The following is a 21,926-nucleotide window of genomic DNA, read 5'->3' as shown; positions in this document are numbered from 1 at the left end:
TGGCCCCCCACACACATGCATATGTGTACCTATGCACGCATTCATGTACACAAACATGTGTGTATATAAGCATATATAAAACTGAAACAAGTTTCCCCAAATAACACTTACAATAAGTAATGCAGTCTTACATTTTTTTAATGGAAAAAAAAAAAAAAAAAGTTATTTGTTACCTCCAAAAAAAAAAAAAAAAACCAACCTGTTTGAAATACACTGTTCTCACACAGCTTTTTCTTAAAGAGAAGGAAAGAGGAAAAGAAAGAAAGAAAAACGAAGGAAGGAAGGAAGAAAAGTAAACTAATCTCTGTATAGTACAGAGGAGGCTATGAATTCAGAGGAAGGCGGGGGAGGGAGGGAGGGGGCTACTGGGCATTCATTTCAATGCTCAGCTTTTATTTATAAGTAGGGATTATGATCTTTTATAGAAGGCTGGATTGCAGGACAGGAGACTGGGAATAAAAGAGAATAAGCTAAGTGGAGAGCTGGCAAAGCACAGGTGTGTGTGAAGGTACGGTAAGCAGACTCGATTTACTGTAACACACAACAGAGGAAGGGGAGGTATGCAGTGAAAAGTAGGTTATGCCTAAGAGCAGATACAAGCATCTCCTTAGCCTGGTTACCCAATGAGCAACCAACATGATTTCCTCAGATACAGAAGAGCTTTGCATCTGAGTGTCCCAAGTTCCTACTAATAATCCGCCACAGAAAGGGGGCAAAGTATGACCTGTAACAGGTCAGGGAAACAGGTCCAGGAAAGAATCCATTGCTTAGCTAAGTAGCCTTAAGAACACAATCCTTCTGGACTGGTTTCCTCATCTGTAAAATCTGAGATTGCCACAGGCTGTGCAGATTCCTTAAGTTTCTGATTCTAAGAATTCCTTTATGCCCATACCCTCAGACTAGGTTCCATCTGTTAATTTTCCAGATTTATCATCAATTACATGGAGACATTCTGTATGTCTCAAAAAACTGATCAAATGTACAAAATTGACTGGCTTATTGCTAAAATATCTAATTTGTTTCCTTTTTTGGGGGGCGGGGGGGGGGGGGAGCCATGCCTTGTGACTTGCAGGCTCCTACTTCCTGACCAGGGATCGAACATATGCACCCCTGCACTGAAAGAATGGCATCCTAACTACTGGATCACCAGGCAATTCCCTCTAATTTGCTTCTTAATAGATGAGTTTCTAGATTTGTTCCCTGAAGCCTATGATCATATTACAAGAACTCAAAGGCATTTTTGCATATCCATGTCTCCAGCCCTCAAACTAAAATTAGTCTTTACAGGAAGAAAACACTCCAATGCATAGAAAACTCTTGAGTTTAAAAAAAAAAAACCCAAAGTTTTACTTTGCTTATTGATCTTGTACATTTGTGTTTCAGTTAACAGCACCATCTTGACATCAACTCAATCAGTGAACTGGGGGCTGGGAAGACTCTTGGAACTTGTCCATTTTTTCCTCTTTACAAATGAGGAAGCTGGTCCAAAGTTTAGCCAACAATAATTTGCTTACGGTCCCAGAGGGCACCCCCACCCCCCCTCACCCGACCAGCCCTCACTCCTGGTTAGAGAACTTTCTGCACGTGGCAGTCTTGCCCACAAAGATTACCCTCACTTTGAAATCACTAGACTGTTTTCAATACAAGTAAGAACTGGGAGTTTTGAGGGAGTTCTCTTTTAAGTTTTTTTTTTTTCCTCCTACTTGAGATTCAGAGGCAGATACATTGCTTTCTAGTAAAGAACATTCCTAGAAATAATATAAAGGGAGGGGGGCAGGACCCATTTTCCCTAATGATGTGATGACAACTTAATAAATGGCTCTGCTTTAAAGAAGGGACACATAAGGCAAGCCCACACCTGATAGTCTGCACAGGAGTCCACACTCCAGCATTGTAGAAATTAAATCAATTCAAGTTTCCTTTGGGGATCACTGAGTTCAAGTGTTTGCAAAACACTATTTTTAACACACAAACCAGGAAAAAAGCACATAGCTCACATCAAAAAATATATGCCCTTTCCGTGCAAAGGCAAACAGCTCTGGATCCATTTAAGCTCAGGCAGGACTGGGTGCTATCACTCCAGGCTTGAGCTGATCCAACTGTTTCCAGGAACAGAAATCATCTCCCAGTGAATCAGAAACTGGCACTTACTACCCAGCACACACACAAAAATCAAACTTAAATGAAAATAAACTGTTAAGGAAATGGATATTGCATCATCACATCTTTCTACTTCACTGCAATCTGAGGTGGAACAAAACCCACCTCCATCTACACACACACACTCTCTCTCTCTTCCAGTATTCTGCACCAAATATTTATGCCTTTCAAACCACCTGTTGCTAAGAAAAAAGATTTGAAGTAGTTTCTTAGATGATAACTGGATAGATTAGGAAAATGATTTCAAGAGAGGAAGCCATCTTAAACCAACTTTAAGGGTCCTTGTTTTTCTGAGTCTCATTTTTTTTTTTTTTTGCTAAATGAAGAAGATGGTTTAAAATTATATACTTTGCTTCCTTTTAAACTTACTTTTTCAAGGCAAAAATACCTGGTTACAAACCTAAAATAGCACCTACTTCCCTATCTCCACCATTCAAGACTGACATGTCAGCAAGTCTTTCACATATGTCTGCAAAGCCTATTCTATAACACTAAGCACCTCTCCCCAGTCCGTGGCTTTTGCCCTAAGTTCTACAGCGTCACAGCTCAGGAAAGATAAAATACTGTGCAAACTGTAGTGCTACAAAACTTCAAGTTAGAAATAAAGGGAATAGTGAGGGATGGTACAGAAATATTCACTCATATTGCAGTCCATCCTGACAGAGAAAAAAAGGAAATCTAGAATTGAACGAAACATCAAGTTGCCTTATCAAAGACCAATGAAATTAACAACATGCCAGATACTGGCTAATACAAGCAGACTTTAGCCACTCCTATGTCTAACCTCAAACAGGAAACACTACAGACAGACCTTGCCTTTACTGTACCTCACGGATACTGCAGTTGTTACAAATGGAAGGTTTGTGGCAACTCTGTCAAGCAAGTCTATTATTGGGCCACTTTTCAACAGCCTTTTAAAAAATCACTTAATAGATGACAGTATAAGGTAAATGTAACTTTTATACGTGCAAGGAAAGCAAAAAATCTGTATGACTTGCTTTATTCTGTGGTCTGGAACCAAACCTGCAGAACCTCCAAGACATGCCTGGGTTCAATTAGACTTTCTGACTCTTGAGTAGAAGATGTAAGAAATAGAAGTATTATTGTCTCCTAGGTGAGCAAAAGAATTATTTTCATCAAAACTGCTTATGACATTCAGCCCCCGCCCCCACAAACACACACAATCCACTGGTCAAAATTTGACCCAAGTATTTTTGTTTAGTTTAGGACATTAATGGTTTTATAATATACGCTTTTCCTACAAACACATTAAAATCCTCATTTTGTTGCTTCCCTGTTTTATTTACACACGAGGACAGGAAGAGGTCTCCAGTTCCATTCAACTCACATATGACCTTGGACTAGTCCTTGAACTTCCAGGCAACTCAGCTGCCCCTCAGTAGGGAAGAGGCAATGTTTTTCCAGGCTGCCTTTGCATAGATCTGGAATTTCCCCTGGAAAGACTTTTACAAATGCATAAGCATCATACAAGATCCCTTTTTGGTGTCACACAGTTTGAAAAACAGAGTTGTAAAGAGATGTCCTTGATGGTGAAAATGACTGCAGAATTTCGGCATCCTCTATCTCCTCGGTTATCTGAGTGAGACAAAAGGCAAGGCAGGGCGGGAGTGCATGGGCCACAGGCCATTTCACCTCTCAGGTCCCTTCCTCTCCGGCCTCCTAAGTGCTGCAACCTGGGAAATGCTATGAACTCAGGGTGTGGAAAACTTTTGTCCCTCAGACATCCTCTGGAGACTCTTGCAAGGAGGAGGAAGGCGCCTTTCTGTCGAGCTGCAGGAAGCAGCCTCTAGCCCTCTCCACAGGACACTCAGAGGTGGGGCAGGGGAGAGAACAAAATGTGGATGGGAGGCGTCAAAGGCATCTGAGGACTCTACGCACTGACCTCAGCCTTCAGCTAGCTTTTGATTTTCCTCCTGGGGGCAGAAAGGGGAAGACATGAGGAGGCCACCCGGTCGAGGTAGAACGTGTGGATGGAAAAGGAGCATACTTTCCACTGTGAAACTCACTCCAGTAGCAGCATAAAAAACAAGAATGAAGGACTGAGAGACTTGATTCCCACCGTGTGTGTTGGCTTGACTTCAGCAAAGGAATACTGTTTTTACCTTTTGGTGCCGAAGAACATTATTTCCTAATAGGTAGGCCTTTTCAAAATGCCATTCAAAATGTTTCCAATGACCTCTGGGAGAAAACTTTCCCTTGGAAACATTATTTTGGAGTGCTTTCACAGAAGTAAGCACTGTTCAGTATAGTCAACAGAAACTAGAAAATGGTATCCAAAACTCCTTCTTCACATATTAAAGACAGAGGCTTGAGTTCTCCATTCACGAGGCCCCTGAGAGGGGACAGAGAAACCACTCATTTGTCAACCTGGGACCCTAACGTTACAGGTCTCTACCTACCAGCACAAAGAAACTGTGGAGTAACTGCAAGGCTCTGTTTGGCCACCAAATATTGTTTCCTCAACCGAATCAACTCCTGCCAAATGTATGTCCACAATCGGGATCTACAGTCACAGACACCTGGTTGAAATCCTAGCTTGGTCATATACAGTGATCTCAGGAAAGGTATTTAACTCTCTCCCAGGGCTCAGATTCCTCATCTTAGGAATGGAAATAACTAGATCTACTTTGTGAGGTTGCATGAAGATTACATGTGACAATGAAAGCAAACTTAAGAATACATTTTAACTTCTATAATGTGGCTCAGTGGGTTAAGAGTCCGCCTGCAACGCAGGAGACATGGGTTCAATCCTTGGGTCAAGAAGATCCCCTCGACGAGGGCATGGTAACCCACTCCAGTATTCTTGCCTGGAGAATCCCAGAGGACAGAGGAGCCTGGTGGGCTACAGTTCATAGGGTCGCCAAGAGTTGGACATGACTGCGGTGACTGAGCACGCATACATAATGTCACTACTATTCTGTTAAAAGTCTATATATTAAAAAAAAGTCTATGTATTTTTTATAAAAATTAAAAAGAAGTATCCACACTAGAGAAAGCTGACTGTTGCTTATTAGAAACTATGAAATTTTTATATATACATATACATGTACATATACATATGTATAGGCTAAAACCACAATACTTTATTCCTACCCACTGTTAATTACGATGGCAAGGAGGAAATAGCTAGTGAAAAAAAACTGTTGAGACCCAATTAAAGAAGTTCCAGCGGAACTATACTTACTTATCATTGATGATGATAATCCTTAACAATAACACAGGATCCCACAAGGAAAAACGCAAACAGGCAGGAAGAGGCTTTCTCAGCTGGGAATCTTACCCCTTTCACATTAATTAGATTTCTGACTAACTTGAGGTGGAAAGAAAACACCACTGATCATACTCCCTCCAGCCATCTATTCCTATAAAAACGTATTTTAACCCTACAGCACTGTCCTCCTTAAAAAGAGTAAGAATTACCCTCAAGTTCTGGAATTCCTCTCTACACAATGGCCACACAATCAGATACACAGACAACTGTGAAAATCCACTCCAGAAAAGCATTCTCCTCCTAACTTCACAGCCATGGAAAAGAGGCACTTGGCACTGTGCTTTTTAGGACACAATGCTGGACCTTTATACCTTATGGCTGAGCATCAGTTTCCACCACCCCCCCACCCCCACCACAGCGAGGACAATTTTTGATGTCCTGCATGCTATGAAGATTACTCCTTGTACTGCAGCCCCACAATGCCAAAGTATATTAGAGGTAAATCTTGCTAAAATGAACATTCAGAGAAATGACTCCATTTAGAAATTAAATTCTCTCTCCTCCACTGGATTCCAACTCGTATCATTGTAAGCATTAGACTAAGTCAACTTTACAAATGAAAACCACTCGTCTTCCCAAGCCAGCTTTATAATTTCAAGAATAGGCTTGGCAATGATGAGACTTTCTGCCAGCTGTACCACGAGCCTGCTTGCGCTGTAATGTTCTAAAGCACAGAGAATTTGGTCTTTAGCACTTTGGCAATGTCCAGGGAGGAAGGGGAAACATCTGAAGTTATTTTTACTTTTGCAAGTCCTCTGGTTGTGCACAGTGAATGCTAGGGTGGGTCAAGTATTGTCTAGAACCTTCAGAGTCTTTTTTTTTTTTTGCATGGCCTCATTTCCGTCTTCCTGTTGCTAGGAAGGGGAGCTAAGCATGAGAAAAGCGTGTTTACAATACTGGACCATCCTGTCCAGCACAAGGCTCTCTTCAAAAGAGTACAATTCACTTCACCCACTGTACTCTGGATGCCCCATTCATCTGAACCAAACCACCCTCCCCTGAATATTTTCAAATTGCATATTTACCCACTGAAGCCATAAAAATACCACTTTCATTTGAACGTTGCATCATGGCTTAAAATCTCCATGGGGACACCAAGGGAAACCCAAGTACTTATTTTTGTATTTGAAACCACCTCTTGGAATCCCACCAAGCCTCTGATTAGAAGGCATCTCACCGGGGCCTCCCATACCCTCTTAAAGCCCCACACTAGTTTTACAAGAAAGAGTTTAACTACTATCCAGATTTTTCACTTCACAGTGATAAACTGTTTAATCATAACATGCTTTTCTATTAATCTGCTATATTTTCCAGAAGCAACCAAGCATTCCCCTTTAATGTAAAAACACCCAGAAACTTCGCTCCATCTTCGGTTTTTGAACTACAAGACAGAACAATAATAAACAAAAATAAAAAGGCTTGAAAGGGGCATCCGATCTCTCACCTTTGCTCCAGAACTATAGGAAAATCCTTTGATTAGTCCAGTGTATTAAAACTTGGAACACTGCCTTCAATTAGCCATAGTAACTGTTTAAGCTTTTTGGTCTTTAAGGAGTTAGAGGTGGTGTTTCTCCTAAGGTCCACAATCAGTAAGTTAAGACACAAGTAAGTCATTGATATGACACTTCTCATTCACTGGAGGGAAAGATGAAGTTGGAAGCTACTTAGTCTGATTCTGTGGAGGAGGGAAACCAAGTCAATTCTCTGTCTTGGGCTTCCAGCCAGTTTGGTGTAAGGTGTCACTCGGCATGAATTAAAATAAAATCTGTTTTTGTCAAAAGCAAAGTTTTAAAACCAGCTGGGAGAGAAAGTCAGTCCGCTGTGCTTCATTTTAAACGCTGAACAGTAGTGCTAATGAAAAAAATATGCACTCAGGTTTGGGCCACGCTGTAAATCTGGCATGCCACAATAAAAGTTAATACACACAATCGCCAACATTTTCTCAGAAAACGTCTCGAAATAACGTCTGAATGCACATCTGCTAACTATTTGACACTCATTTCCCAGGACTCAGTTCTATTAGGGGGACTGTTGACTTACAGGGCACCCCTCTGACCATCTGCTGCAGTCTGCAAGCCAAGATGGCACTAGGTCCCTCCATTAATTTCTCACTTATGCTCCGCAAATTATCTCTGCGGAGGACCAGCCTGCAGGCCAGATGGATGCTGAATTAGTCAACCTCTTGGAGCTGCTGATAGATTTACATCCAGAGTTCTGCTGGGCTATTATTTTCCTTCAAATCTTCAGCAAATAGAGTTTTGAAAAAAACAAAAAAGTAATCTGAGACTCGGTATTCTGCCTTCTTCAGAGCTATGATTTTTTTTTTCCCCATCCAAATGCGTCATATACCCCGCCCTCACGAATCTTCCGGTAACGGAGGCTGTGCCTGGACTGCATTCCTCCGCCTCACCGGCCATCACTAAGGCAGCTTCTGAATCCTAAGAATGTACCCATTTGCTAGCCAAGTTGAGTGTAAAATGACTGGGGCAAAGCAAGCTTGGGCAATATTTTCTTCTCCACTCTACATGCAGGGGTTCCCTCCTTCTCTAATTAGCACACACTGGGTACTGAACATCACAGAGACTGTGCTCAGCCCTTGTCGTTTGATCCTCAGCACCTCCCAGCGCGGTAAACACAGTTATGACGCCCCTGGTGCAGCTGAAGGAGGTACGGCGAGGTGTCACTTCTCAGATTCACTCAGCTAGAAGGCTGCAGACCACTATTCCCACCCTGCCGGCCTCACCCAGGGTCCGCGCGCTGGAAAGGCACGCGGAGACTGTTAAGTTACACGTGGCGGCGTCGACTTGCCGCGGCCAGAGGTGTAACTCCTGCCTAAGGATCAAAGGCTCGGTCCGCGAGGCTGGCGGTGGGGACAAGGACACGGAGGGGCAGAGGTCCAAAAGGCCGTCACCTCGATATACGGAAAAAGCCAGATCGCCCGTTGTGCTTCCTTCCTTTTGGCGGCCCCGGGATTCGCGGCGCGCGGGCGCCTCCTCCGGAGCCAAGGGCGTGGGCATCCCCGTGGGGCATTTTAGGAAACCCAGTCCAACGCCCCAGCACGTGAAGGCACAGTCTTCCAGCAAGCGCCCCACATGCAAGCCTTGGGGCTGGCTAAAACAGCTGCAGTACTCTCCAGGGGCAGGCAGCCACCAAAGCAAGACTTTCCTGGCTAAGCCTGAGTTATTTTCCAGTGTTTAAAATATTTGAACAAAAACGGTTGGAAATTAAAAGTTTTTTGGTAGGCTCACTTTTAAGCAGTTGAACATTTTTTTCCAAGGGTCACCGCATTCTAAATACCCCTAAATAATAAGATTCTCAAAGGAGTCAACGCTGATTTTGGACTTGTAGCGTGAAGGACAGCAAGCGCCGAGCCCTGCAAAGGTCCTCAAAGGGAAGAGAGTAGAAAGAAGGTCGCTCCGCGCCCCCTCGGAGCCAGAGGCCACCGCCTCGGATTTAGAATAAGAATAGAAAGACCGCCAGTGAGGCTGGGCAGAGGGACTACGCGTCTTGCGACCCCGGCCCGGCCCTGTGCCCCCCAGCCCGGCCTGCACCCCCAGCCTGCGCGGGAAGTTATTGTGGGTTTCACTTCATCATTTACGGTCGCCCACCCCCCACCCTCACCAGCCCGCAGCCCTTCCCAGAGCCCACGGGGCGCGTCAGCCCGCGGCATTACCCGAGATTAAGACCTCCCTCCCGGACGACGACCCTGGTTTTCCCCACACTCCACCTCCTGCACTCCAAGAAACACGGGCGACTCGGTTCCGAGCCTCCTCGGAAAGCGCTGCCAAAGCACAGAACGTCAGGCACCGACTTGACAAGGCAGGGTGACATTTCCTCCGCGGCGGGTTCCCTCCGCAGCTGGCTCTCGAGGCCGGCCGGACGGCAAGGCACAAGTCTAGCTTACGTGTTAGGATCATGGTGTCCGGCTTCTCTCTGCACATCAAGTGCGGCAGGGGACGGCGGGCGCGCGGTGGGGAAATCGAGGCAGCCCCACGCAGCTCGGCTCCGGCACCGGGACCCACGACGGCACCCGAGACGCGCGCGCCCCTCCGAGCGATCCTCAGAGCATCCTTGCTCGCCACCCCAGAAAGAACGCGGGGTTTGCCCGAGATCGAAAAGGGGGAGCGCTCAGAGAGCTGAGCCAGAAGCCCGGGAGCGCTGCTGGCTCCTGCCGCAGGGAAGTTCGGCCATGGCCGGGACCGGAGCCCTGCGCCCTCGTACTAGCCGCAGGAGCGCTCTGCCTCCCGCCTAGCCGGCAGGCCGCGCCCTCCTGCAGCGCCCACCCCAGAGGGGAGGAACTAGACCCTGCGCGTCTCCTCCTCCCCGCCGCCGGGGTTTCCAGCAGCGTCTCCCGCCGGCCTCAGGCCCCGCCCTACTCTCCCGGCCCCGCCCCCTCACTACCAGGCCCCGCCCCTCCCCTCATCCCGCGCCGCCCAGCTAGCCCGCCACCGCCCGAGGCCTCCCCTGGCGCTGCCCCCCGTCAAGCCCCGCCCCGTTCCTCCTCCGCCCCGGGCTGGAATGTCTTTCCCCTGGCCGGCAAATCCGCTGAAGGAAGCGCCTACAAGTCTCTCATTAGTGGTCTTGGGGGCAAAGGCAAAGGCTGGACCCTGGGGGCATTTACTTGCTGGGGAGGTCTGGGCTCCACTCTGGGAACACTTTCCCTCATCTTTTTCTTGGTAGGTTTGCACACTTTTTTCTTTTTTTTTTTCACTTGTTATCCTGCCTTTCATCATGACTGGAACCGCATAAATTCCTGGGAACCAAGGCGAGGTGGGGAGGGAGGGGTGAATCAGTGTTTCATTACATGTAAAATGGGAAGAAGACAACCTGTCCCTTGGACATTCATCATTCATTGCTAAGGTGCGCAGGGGTACAGAGGAATGTAACTGACGCTGTAGTAGAGAGGGACAGCTGTAACTCCACGTGTCCAGTCTGCTGTGTGCAGCCAGAGCTAAAGGTTTCCTAACCAAAGCCCTTGGGCCACAACCCAGTGCAGCTCCTGGAACTGGTAGAGCAGACTCCAGACTGCAGAATTAGAATCTCTGATGTTGAGAATCTGCATTTTTTTTTTTTTACAAGCCCTTGGGTGATTCTGGTGCACTGCAATTTGAAGACCCCTGATATAAAAGGAAGCTTCATTTAAAAAGATTACAATTGACTATAATCTCTGTAAAATTAAAAAGAAAAAAAACTCTGATAGAGATTGCATGAAAATTTCCTTTGAGGCTAGTCAGTGCTTTCTGCCTATTTCCTCTGGGTAAAGAAAACACCAGTCTAAACCTATTCATTAAATACATCCAGAGCATTTATTTACCATGAGCCAAACACTGTTCTAGGCTCTGGAGATTCAGCAGTGAGCAAAAAAGATACACATCCCTTCCCTTCTGGAGTATACTTCCTAGTGGGGAAGATGCACAATAAAAAAAATAAGTCAGTGAAATATATATAATGTCTTAGATAGAGATATATAAAGTAGGGGAGGGGACAGGGAAGCTTGAAGCAGAGTCTGTTTTCAAATAGGGTTAAATACAAATGGGAGAATTTAAACTAATCTCTTGATTAGTTTAAAATGTGTTGATTTCATAGCTGGGTCTTAGTTGACATACACAACTTTTTCACCCCATTGCTTCAAAAACAAAATAAAAACACTCATTTCACCACTGATTTCCTAATTTACCCAAACTGGAATTGGGCTCTGAGGAGTGGCATCCTGGGAGTGCATGGGGCTCCTCTATTTAACGGTTATTTCCAGGGCTTTTACCTACTTAGAGCTGCTGGGGACCCCAAGATAAGCAAGGGCAGGCCCTTTGCCTGCTCAGAGTTTAGTCTGCTAACAAAGCAAAGGGCTTATGAGAAAGAGGTCCTGCAAGGGCCTGAAAAGTGGGGACCCGACCTGGCTCAAGAAGAAAGAAAAGGGAATGTCCCTCTGAAGTCCAGGAGCTGGAAGAACGCTCAAAACAGCCGCCAGCAAGGGGGAATTCGATTCAGGGGAAACTGGAAAAATAAAGGCAAGAACTTTCAATTCCCTACACTACTGTGTTGACAATTTTTAAAAATCCTTAACAGCAAAAAACAATGTAAACCACTATAAAGAAAGAAGGCATCCCATGATCAGATTTGCATTTTGAAATCTTTGCTCAGTGCGTACTTCTTCAAAACTTGAAAAAGAGGAATATTTCCCTAAACTTCCCTTATACAGTAAATTCTCTTGTTTAGAAACAATCCAAACCTTAAAAATATAGATACTCTAAGCCTCTCCTCCAAAACATATCAATTCTCAGAATAAGTTCTTAATGCTTATTAGTTGGTTGAAGTTCTATTTTTCTTGAATTAGGTTTCCAGGCATCTGTGCAAGTCTGATGTACCATCTGCCACTAAGCTATTCATCTTTCCAGAATAAAACCTACTAATGTTAATATTTTTGTCTCAAGTCTCATTCCTTTTTCCTTGATTTTTTAAAAATATCTTTTGATGTGGCCCATTTAATTATTCATTTGTGGCTGTGCTGCGTCTTTGTTGCTGTGCAGGCTGTCCTCTAGTTGCAACGAGCAAGGGCTACTCTCAGCTGTGGTGTGCAGGCTTCTCGTTGCGGTGGCCTCTCTTGTTACAGAGCACGGGCTTTAGAGCACGTGGGCTTCAGTAGTTGTGGTGCATGGGCCTGGTTGCTCTGCGGCATGTGGGATCCTCCCAGATCAGGGATCGAACCCCTGTTTCCTGCATTGGCAGACAGATTCTTTACCACTGAGCCTCCAGGGAAGCCTCTTTCTCCTTGACTATTTATGTTGTTTTCTCTTTTTTCATTCCATCTCTTTGGAGGTTTGTGTGACATGGATTGCTCACCATCTAAAAATAATAGTAACTCCAGACACATTTCCTTGGTGATGCATTGGTTTTCATATAGCCTCCCCTGAATCTCATTGTCTTCTTCCATTCTTTGGTTTCCTAACATAGCCTGTGACCTGGGCCAAATCCCAAATTTTATTTTTTAAATTCTTACTCCCATTTCGTGGAGAAGGCAATGGCAACCCACTCCAGTACTCTTGCCTGGAAAATCCCATGGATGGAGGAGCCTGGTAGGCTACAGTCCATGGGGTCGCAAAGACTCGGACATGACTGAGAGACTTCACTTCTTCTTCTTACTCCCATTAGAAATGGATATGCTACATTCAGAAAACTGCTACACTTGTAGAATGTGGTTGAAACAGGACTTTGGAAATAGGTCACTTACCAACTGTGTGATGAATATATTATTTAGCCCCCTAAACTTTAGCTTCATCTTTGAAAAAAGAGGTTTGAAATAGTGCATATCTCATGAGGTTTTTCATGAAGATTGATAAGCTCATGCACATTACAGCTTAGCACATAGTAAGTACTTGATAAGGCTAGACATTATTATTATATATTAGTAAATGGGCACATCAAACTAAGCCAGGCAATTAGTATTTAAATAACCATCTAGGAGAAGATGAGGAGAAGGCAATGGCACCCCACTCCAGTACTCTTGCCTGGAAAATCCCATGGACGGAGGAGCCTGGTGGGCTGCAGTCCATGGGGTCACTAAGAGTCAGACATGATTGAGCAACTTCACTTTCACTTTTCACTTTCCTGCATTGGAGAAGGAAATGGCAACCCACTCCAGTGTTCTTGCCTGGAGAACCCCAGGGACGAGGGAGACTGGTGGGCTGCCGTCTATGGGGTCGCACAGAGTCGGACACGACTAAAGCGACTTAGCAGCAGCAGAAGATGAAAACAACAAGATTTTGATTTCAATCTTTGTGAATCTGAGGAACCTGTACAAACTGGGGCAAGGAAGAAGTGGGGATGTCATTAAGAGTTAAACACACAGTGGTCCTTTCCGGATGAAAGAAGGTCCCCAGGAAAGAGCAGCATCCTGCCTCTCCATCTAACCATCAACTCATCACCCACGGTTTCATTTGTCTATCACTGGAAGACGCCATTAGCCAGGGTTTGTCAGCCAATGCATGGCATGAGATTTGAATATTGAAACACTGGACTCCAAGAGGCACGGAATAAGGGAGCCCATTTCCCTGCCCACAGTATATACGGTCCTCTGATACTCCTTTGATAAATGAGAATAAAAAGCCCTCACAGGGACTTCACTGGTGGTCCAATGGCTAACACTCTGTGCTCCCAACGCAGAGGCTCCTGGTCAGGAGATAGATCCTACGTGTCACAACTAAGAAAGATGCAGCCAAATAAATAAATATTTTAAAAAACATCACAAATTACCCCAGGTTTTGTTGCTACTGTAGCTGCTGCTGTTCTCAATGGTAGGTTAAAACCAACAACAAAGAAAATATTGGACATAAGGACCTGTGATGCTGCTCTTCACTTCCTGCCACACTCCTCTCAGTTGGAGCATCAATTTCAGTGAAGTTATTCACAAGGATAGCCAGGCCCTGTCATCTACATGGATGTTTTCACATTCAAGGGCTGTATTACCAAGGCAAACAAATCACACGGCGAACTTCTAAACTGCCAAACAGAAGGCTGGGTGACTTAATTGGGCTACCCTTTGATTCCCGTGTGTGGTAACTCGCTTCAGTTGTGTCCGTTTTGCGACCCACCAGGTTCCTCTGGGAGAAGGTGATGGCACCCCACTCCAGTACTCTTGCCTAGAAAATCCCACGGACGGAGGGGCCTGGTGGGCTGCAGTCCATGGGGTTGCTAGGAGTCGGACATGACTGAGCAACTTCACTTTCACTTTTCACTTTCATGCATTGGAGAAGGAAATGGCAACCCACTCCAGTGTTCTTGCCTGGAGAATCCCAGGGACGGGGAAGCCTGGTGGGCTGCTGTCTATGGGGTCACACAGAGTCGGACACGACTGAAGCGAAGCGACTTAGAAGCAGCAGGTTCCTCTTTCCATGAGATTCTTCAGGCTCTTTTCTGATGATTAATATTATGTATCATTGATATTGCCCCAGGGCATCCTTCTTGCTTTTTTTTTTTTTCCCCATTAAAGAAAAGAATAGAACTCAGGTACCTACAGGCAGTCATGCAGATAATGCCGATGAGGAAAGCAAGTCATAGAGGGATGGCTAGAAGTTGAGGAACCCAGGGCCCCTCCAAGAGGGCAGCGCCACTCAGGCTCACTTGGTTCTTGGCTTGTGTTAACACAGCAACCCATTGTCCTGGGTTTAAAGATTTTGTTTTCAAGAGCCCCTAGATTTCTAAATTTTTATACCACATGTGCCAATTTTTAGATGCTGGCAACTAATTTAAAAAAAAACAAACATTGAAACCCATCCCTGTTTCAACTTTGGGCTTCATTTAGCTCTGGGGCAGCTAGCGTAAACCTCTGCTCTAGTGATACAAGCCAAGCACTCTCTTTAAAAATTTATTTCTCTCCCACAGGAACTAAAAGATTTCTGCACTTGGAGAATGTTGTAATATAATTTGTGTTCAATGGACCATTGTGAAATGTGTGTGGGAAATAAGTTTTTTATTTTTACTGTTCAAAGGAAATGTGATAAATAGTAGAAAGTAGTGAAATAGTTTGTAAACAGTATACAATTCAGAGAAATAATTAAATTTGAAGTTTAATGGTTGTCCTTAAAACATTCATTCATGGTGAAGCTTCCATGGCCCAAATCTGGATTCTTTTCCCACCGTCTACCCTGGTATTCAACCTTTTCCAAAATATTTGAAACCCAGATGCCAGCGGGTATAGGATGGTGAAAGAAGAGAAAAAGCAAGGTTTAGGAGGGGAAATGAATTAGCCTGCTTGTAATTCTACCTACAATAGCGGAGTCTGGCAGGCTACAGTCCATAGTGTCATAGAGTCGGACATGACTGAAGTGACTTAGCATGCATGCATGCATGCACACGATAGCTCTCTTAGACCATTTTTTGACTACATCTTTTGAACACATGAAGTTTAAAATATGGGGAAGGTTAACAATCTGTCAGTCAGTTTTAGTTCAGAGGAGGAAGTCCCTTGTTCCTGCATAAAGGTGGTAAAAATCTATTTTCTGCATAATCACTTAAGCCTCAAATATGATCCAGCCTAGCACAGAACTTTTATTATTCAACAAATATTTATAAAATCCTAGAAAAGACACTGTGCTGATGAGATAAAATTCAACAGGAATAAATAGGTTCTGGGATGTTATGTACAGAATGGTGATTATAGTTAATAACATCTTACTGCATATTTGAAGGGCTTCCCAGGTGGCACCAGTGGTAAAGAACACGCCTGCTAATGCAGGAGAGGCAAGAAACTTGGGTCCAATCCCTGGGTCAGAAAGATGCCCTGGGAGAGGAAATGGCAACCAGTATTCTCGCCTGGAGGGCTTCTGGGTTCCTCACTTCTTGCCATACCACTGTGACTTGCTTTCCTCACCAGCATCACCTGAGTGTCTGTAGATACCTGAGTTCTATTCTCTTTTTTAGTGGAAAAAAAATGAAAGAAGGATGCCCTCCGGCAATATCAATGATATATAATATTAATCATTAGAATAGAGCCTGGAGAATCCCATGGACAGAGGAGTCTGGTGGCTACAGTCCATAGGATCTACAGAGTCGGACATGACTGAAGTGACTTAGCACGCATGCATATTTGAAAGTTGTTAAGAGTAGATCTTAAAAGCTCTCACCATAAGAAAAAACAATTTGCAACAATTTGTGGTTCAGTTCACTTCAGTTCAGTCGCTCAGTCGTGTCTGACTCTTTAAGACCTCATGGACTGTAGCACGCCAGGCTTCCCTGTCCATCACCAACTCCATAAGCTGACTTAAACTCATGTCCATGGAGTCAGTGATGCCATCCAACCATCTCATCCTCTGTCATCCCCTTCTCCTCCCACTTTCAATCCTTCCCAGAACCAGGGTCTTTTCAAATGAGTCAGTTCTTCGCATCAGCTGGCCAAAGTATTGGAGTTTCAGCTTCGGCTTCAGTCCTTCCAATGAACACCCAGGACTGATCTCCTTTAGGATGGACTGGTTGGACTCCCTATAGTCCAGCGGACTCTCAAGAGTCTTCTCCAACACCACAGTTCAAAAGCACCAATTCTTTGGTGCTCAGCTTTCTTTATAGTCCCATCTCACATCCATACATGACTACTGGTAAGACCATAGCTTTGACTAGACGGACCTTTGTTGGTAAAGTAATGTCTCTGCTTTTTAATATTTTGTCTAGGTTGGTCATAGGTTTTCTTCCAAGGAGCAAGCATCTTTTAATTTCATGGCTGCAGTCACCATCTGCAGTGATTGTGGAGCCCAAAAAAATAAAGTCTGTTACTGTTTCCATTGTTTCCCCATCTACTTGCCATGAAGTGATGGTACCGGATGCCATGATCTTAGTTTTCTGAATGTCGAGTTTTAAGCCAACTTTTTCACTCTCCTCTTTCACTTTCATCAAGAGGCTCTTTAGTTCTTTTTTGCTTTTTGCCATAAGTGTGGTGTCATCTGTGTATCTGAGGTTATTGATATTTCTCCTGGCAATGTTGATTCCAGCTTGTGCTTCATCCAGCCTGGCATTTCGCATGATGTACTCTGCATCTAAGTTAAATAAGCAGGGTGACAATATTCAGACTTGGCAAATTTCTTTCCCAATTTGGAACCAGTCTGTTGTTCCATGTCCAGTTCTAACTGTTGCTTCTTGACCTGAATACAGATTTCTCAGGAGGCAGGTCAGGTGGTCTGGTATTCCCACCTCTTGAAGAATTTTCCAGTTTGTTGTGATCCATACAGTCAAAGGCTTTGGCATAGTCAATAAAGCAGAAGTAGATGTTTTCCTGGAACTCTCTTGCTTTTTTAATCATCCAACAGATGTTGGCAATTTAATATCTGGTTCCTCTGCCTTTTCTGAATCCAGCTTGAACATCTGGAAGTTCACGGTTCATGTATTATTGAAGCCTGGCTTGGAGAATTTTGAGAATTACTTTGCTAATATGTGAGATGAGTGCAGTTGTGCAGTAGTTTGAGCATTCTTTGGCATTGCCTTTCCCTGGAATTGGAATGAACACTGACCTTTTCCAGTCCTGCGGCCACTGCTGAGTTTTCCAAATTTGCTGGCCTATTGAGTGCAGCACTTTCACAGCATCATCTCTTAGGATTTGAAATAGCTCAACTGGAATTTCATCACATCCACTAGCTTAGTTCATTGTGATGCTTCCTAAGGCCCACTTGACTTCGCATTCCAGTATGTCTGGCTCTAGGTGAGTGATCACACTATTGTGGTTATCTGGGTCATGAAGACCTTTTTTGTATAGTTCTGTGTATTCTTGCCATCTCTTCTTATAATATTTGTGGTGACTGATGTTAATTAGACTTATTCTAGATTTATCACAGTGATCATTTTGCAATATATACTTATATTGAATCATTATGTTATACTCCCAAAACTGATATAATGTTATATGTCAATTATATCTCAATTTGGGGCTTCCCTTGTGGCTCAGCTGGTAAAGAATCTGCCTGCAATGTAGGAGACCTGGGTTTGATCCCTGTGTTGGGAAGATCCCCTGGAGAAGGGAAAGGCTACCCACTCCAGTATTTTGGCCTGGAGAATTCCATGGACTGTATAGTCCACGGGGTTGCAAAGAGTTGGACACAACTCAGCGACTTTCACTTTCATATCTCAATTTTTAAAAACTTCAGTAAATGACAAAAACAAACAAACAAAAAACAGAATATAAAGAGAAGGCTTGGAAGAGAAAGCTCTTCGGTAGACAGTAGAAGCAAATAGAGTCTGCCACAGTTCACTGGTGTGCTGGACACACTGAATTCTCAATCTTGATTTGGTAAAGCATGCTTTCCTGAGAGAATTATAATATTCACAGTAGAATCTCCTTTGAAAGGCTATTTCATTTAATAGCTGAGATAGTTAATCAGCCCAAGGCCTCACAGCCCCAAATGGCAGAGAAGTGACCCCAGGACACCTCATCAGTGCCTCTGCCACCCCCACCTTCCATCTGTGCTTTACCAAGGATGGCTCTGATCCTTTCAAGTGGCCTTTGACAACACAAACATCAGGCCAGAGAAAAGTAAAAACTGGGATCCTTTTTGAATCCACAGAAGAAAATGGTCTAATTTCCCACTGAATTAGACAATTTTAATGGCATGCTTTTGATTCTTTGTCTATTCTGACATTATTCTCAATTGAACAGGATTTTTTTTTTTTTTTTGAGCTTGTAGCAAATAACTTATTGAAAACTGAGGATGGACAATGTTATTTTTATACAAATTAATAATATTTAATCTTTTGCTTTCTTATTTAACTTTTGTGACTATAAAATATTCATTGTTTAGAAATTTGGAAAATATGAAAAAGTATAAAGAAGAAAATAAAAACCTTCTCATAATTGCACTACCAGAGACAACTGGAGATGATTGACATTTTTATGTCTCTCTTCCCAGTCTGTTTTTCTAAGGACAGATCCTTTACTGTACAACATTGGAATCATAGTGTATATTGTTTGTAATATTTTCTTTCACTTCATATAACTGAAGAATATAGCTTTTGAAAGTTGCTTCGTATTTCTTCTTATGGATAGACAACAAATCGTCAATCAATATTGAATTTCAAATTTTTCACCGTTTTTCCTTTCATGGACATTCTTGAATAAAAATTTTTAAAGACCAAGAATGATTATTTCCTTCAGGAAAATTCACTTACTTCGAATTAAGAGGTAGAAAGACATTAGGACATTTGATATATATTTCTAAATCGTCATCCAGAAAGTCTGTACTTATTTTACATTTTCACCAGTGATTGAATGTACCCATTTCTCTACAATGTTAAGCATCGTAATAATTTCCATTACTAATTTAATAAGCAAAAATATATTATCTCATTATTAAGTCTACACTTGTTTGAATATTAAACTGGATTAATTTACTATAGTAAAATATATGTACCATAAAATTTATTTTAACCACTTTGAAGTGTACAGTTCAAAGGCACTGAGTACATTCACACCATTTTTCTAGCAGTCACTACCATGCATTGCCGGAGGTCTGTCATCCTCCCCAGCTAATTCCCCATTCTTCCTTCCCCAGCCTCTGGGAACCGCTGTTCTACTTGCTGTCTCTGGGAATTTGACTATTCCATGTAGCTCATATAACTGAAATCATACAGTATCTGTCTTTTTGTGTCCAGTCCTTTTGTTATACTGGTTGAGTGTTTTCATATTTATTAACCAGTGATAATTTTAAAACTTGCCTATTTAATCCCACAGTTTTGTTCTTTTTTTTTTTTTTTTTGATGAAGCATTTTGTCTTTTCTTAAAGATATTAACCATTTGTCATTTGTCCCTATAAAAATATTTTTAGTAGTTTGTTATCTGCCTTTTAAGCTTGATTATGATATTTTAAAAAATTAACAAACAACATTCAAAGATCTTATTTGTTTTTCTTAATGATTAACTAGGAATTTACTTAAGAAGTTTTCCCAATGTGGTTTGAAGCCAGAAATGCTAAGACACAAAATCAATTTGCAAAGCAAGGTCATTTAACAGGTGGGACTTTTGCTTTAGTTATAAGTTTCCTTATTTACTCAAAGAAATATTCTAGGTATCTTATTTGATTTTTCTGTTTACTCTAGCATCACATATAGATGCTACATATAGAGTAAGGCCTCCATAAAGACTTACTGCAAAAGGCTCGCAGGTTTAGTGTATAAATTGGAGACTTAGGGGCATTGAGTTTCCATAGTTATGAAAATCTGCATGAAATCATTCACGAGTTTGTTTTTACAAACAAGATGTTTTGTGTTCACTTGAGTTGTAATGCGTTGCTTTTCTTCATAGTAGACTGCGTCTTAAAATAAAAATACTATGGCATGGGTTAGGGTGACTGCCTGAAAATTAATAAACAGCTCTTTTTCTCAGCTGCTAACTACAGCATGTTGGCCATTATAGTATTATTTCTGGAAACCCCTACACAGCTCCAGATCATTAACTTACTTTAATGGCCAGAAGGAGAATGAAGCTGCAGTCAGTCGTTAAGCTTGGCTTTTCATGCATAGCTAACTCAGTCAATTATCTCTTATGAATTCAGTTGAATTAAGCTGCTTGGGGGGAACTAAATGACAACACATTAGACATTTTAAAAATAGCCCTGGTTATAGGAGTCATGAATTGTGAAAGACTGACCTTTGAAGATTTATCAGGAGAGACCAGAGTAGGTTGACTCTCTCCTATACAAATATTCTACTGCTGGACTCACAGCTATTTCTGTATTGATTATTGTAATCTTTTTCATGGGTTGACAAAACAAACATACAATAAAGGGCAAAAAAATTAGAAAAGCCCACTGAATGTCACAACTGAGTTCTCCAGGTCTGAATTAGAAAAATGAATGTGTGAGGGTCCTTCAGTCCATGCATGTGTAGAAGAAAGAATGCTGATGCAACTCACGTTCCTGCCCTGGTCACAGACTCTATCAGTGACCTTGAGTTGCTTACATAATATTATCGCTTGTTCCTTAGTTTATCTTAAAAATTATATATATTAGATATATATGATATGTTCGTATTATGCTTTATTGTGCTGTGCTCAGTGCTCAGTTGTGTCCAACTCTTTGTTACGCTATGGACTGTAGCCCACCAGGCTCCTCTGTTGATGGGATTCTGCAGGCAAGAATACTGGAGTGGGTTGCCATTTCCTTCTCTAGGGGATGTTCCCAATCAAGGGATCAAACTTGCATCTCCTGCATTGGCAGATGTTTTCTTTACCACTAAGCCACCTGGGAAGCCTCTATATTTTACTATAGATAAATAAAAATAGGTATAACTTATATGACAAGGATACTGGATCATTTAGCTTTAGGCTGAAGACATAATATAATTTGGAGGTGAACATTACTATCACAAATAAGATATTTAACTCAGAGAGATTATACTTAGCAGCTTGCTTGATTTAACACTGTTAAGAGCAGAAGAAGCAAAACTTGATCCTGGGTCTCTCTGCAGTGATACTTGTGAGCTCGGAACAGGTTTTTGGGTCTCACCTTTTCTAGAATGTAAATTGAGGGGATGGGACCAGCGGTTCTCTCAGTTCCTTTCAGCCGTCTATAGATTCTAGTTTGTCCTGACTTACAGTGTAAAGCTGAATTTACACTCACATTCCTTTCCTTGTTTAGAGCTCTAACATATCCAACTTTCAAAAAATCTACTAATTTAAAAAAAGAGTGGAAAGGAAGAAGGATCCACTCTTTTGGCCACCATGCCTCACACCAATTCAAAACAGAACATGGTGTCCCCTGAGTGTGCTGCTGCAAATCCCAGGATTGCACCTGCTTGGCCGAACTCTTTTCCCGTGACAGGCAGTTTCTCATGTACAGAGCCACATTTCTTGAAAATCCCCAGGGAAAGCTGAACAACCTTCTTGACCATCACTGAGGCCTCATGAGGTATGTGATGTGGTCCCTACACATGCTCGTGAAATTCAGACCATGCAGTGTGGTTTTGTAGAATTTCAAGGCTCTTTGCCAAAATGATCTTCTTCAAA

The 21,926-nt window shown here is 42.8% G+C and overlaps 1 protein-coding gene across 7 annotated transcripts in view; it reads right to left on the bottom strand.

Annotated features, from left to right (window-relative positions):
- Window positions 1–21,926, bottom strand: part of DLC1 (DLC1 Rho GTPase activating protein) — a 522,282-nt gene that overhangs the window by 37,719 nt on the left and 462,637 nt on the right. Inside the window, exon 1 of one of the 7 annotated variants that reach the window (XM_024986240.2) lies at window positions 9,180–9,691. The exons of 5 other annotated variants lie outside the window; for them this stretch is intronic. In XM_024986240.2, coding sequence (XP_024842008.1) covers window positions 9,180–9,393 — 214 coding nt within the window. In that variant the 5' untranslated portion in view covers window positions 9,394–9,691. Of the gene's footprint in view, window positions 1–9,179; window positions 9,692–21,926 lie in introns of those variants that run through there. One more of the 7 variants, XM_024986241.2, reaches the window with a different exon arrangement.

The sequence above is a fragment of the Bos taurus genome, chromosome 27, assembly GCF_002263795.3.
Source record: "Bos taurus isolate L1 Dominette 01449 registration number 42190680 breed Hereford chromosome 27, ARS-UCD2.0, whole genome shotgun sequence".
Classification (NCBI taxonomy): Eukaryota; Metazoa; Chordata; class Mammalia; order Artiodactyla; family Bovidae; genus Bos; species Bos taurus.
The sequence above is the reverse complement of the archived record's forward strand: the minus strand, read 5'-3'. Positions and strand labels throughout refer to the sequence as shown.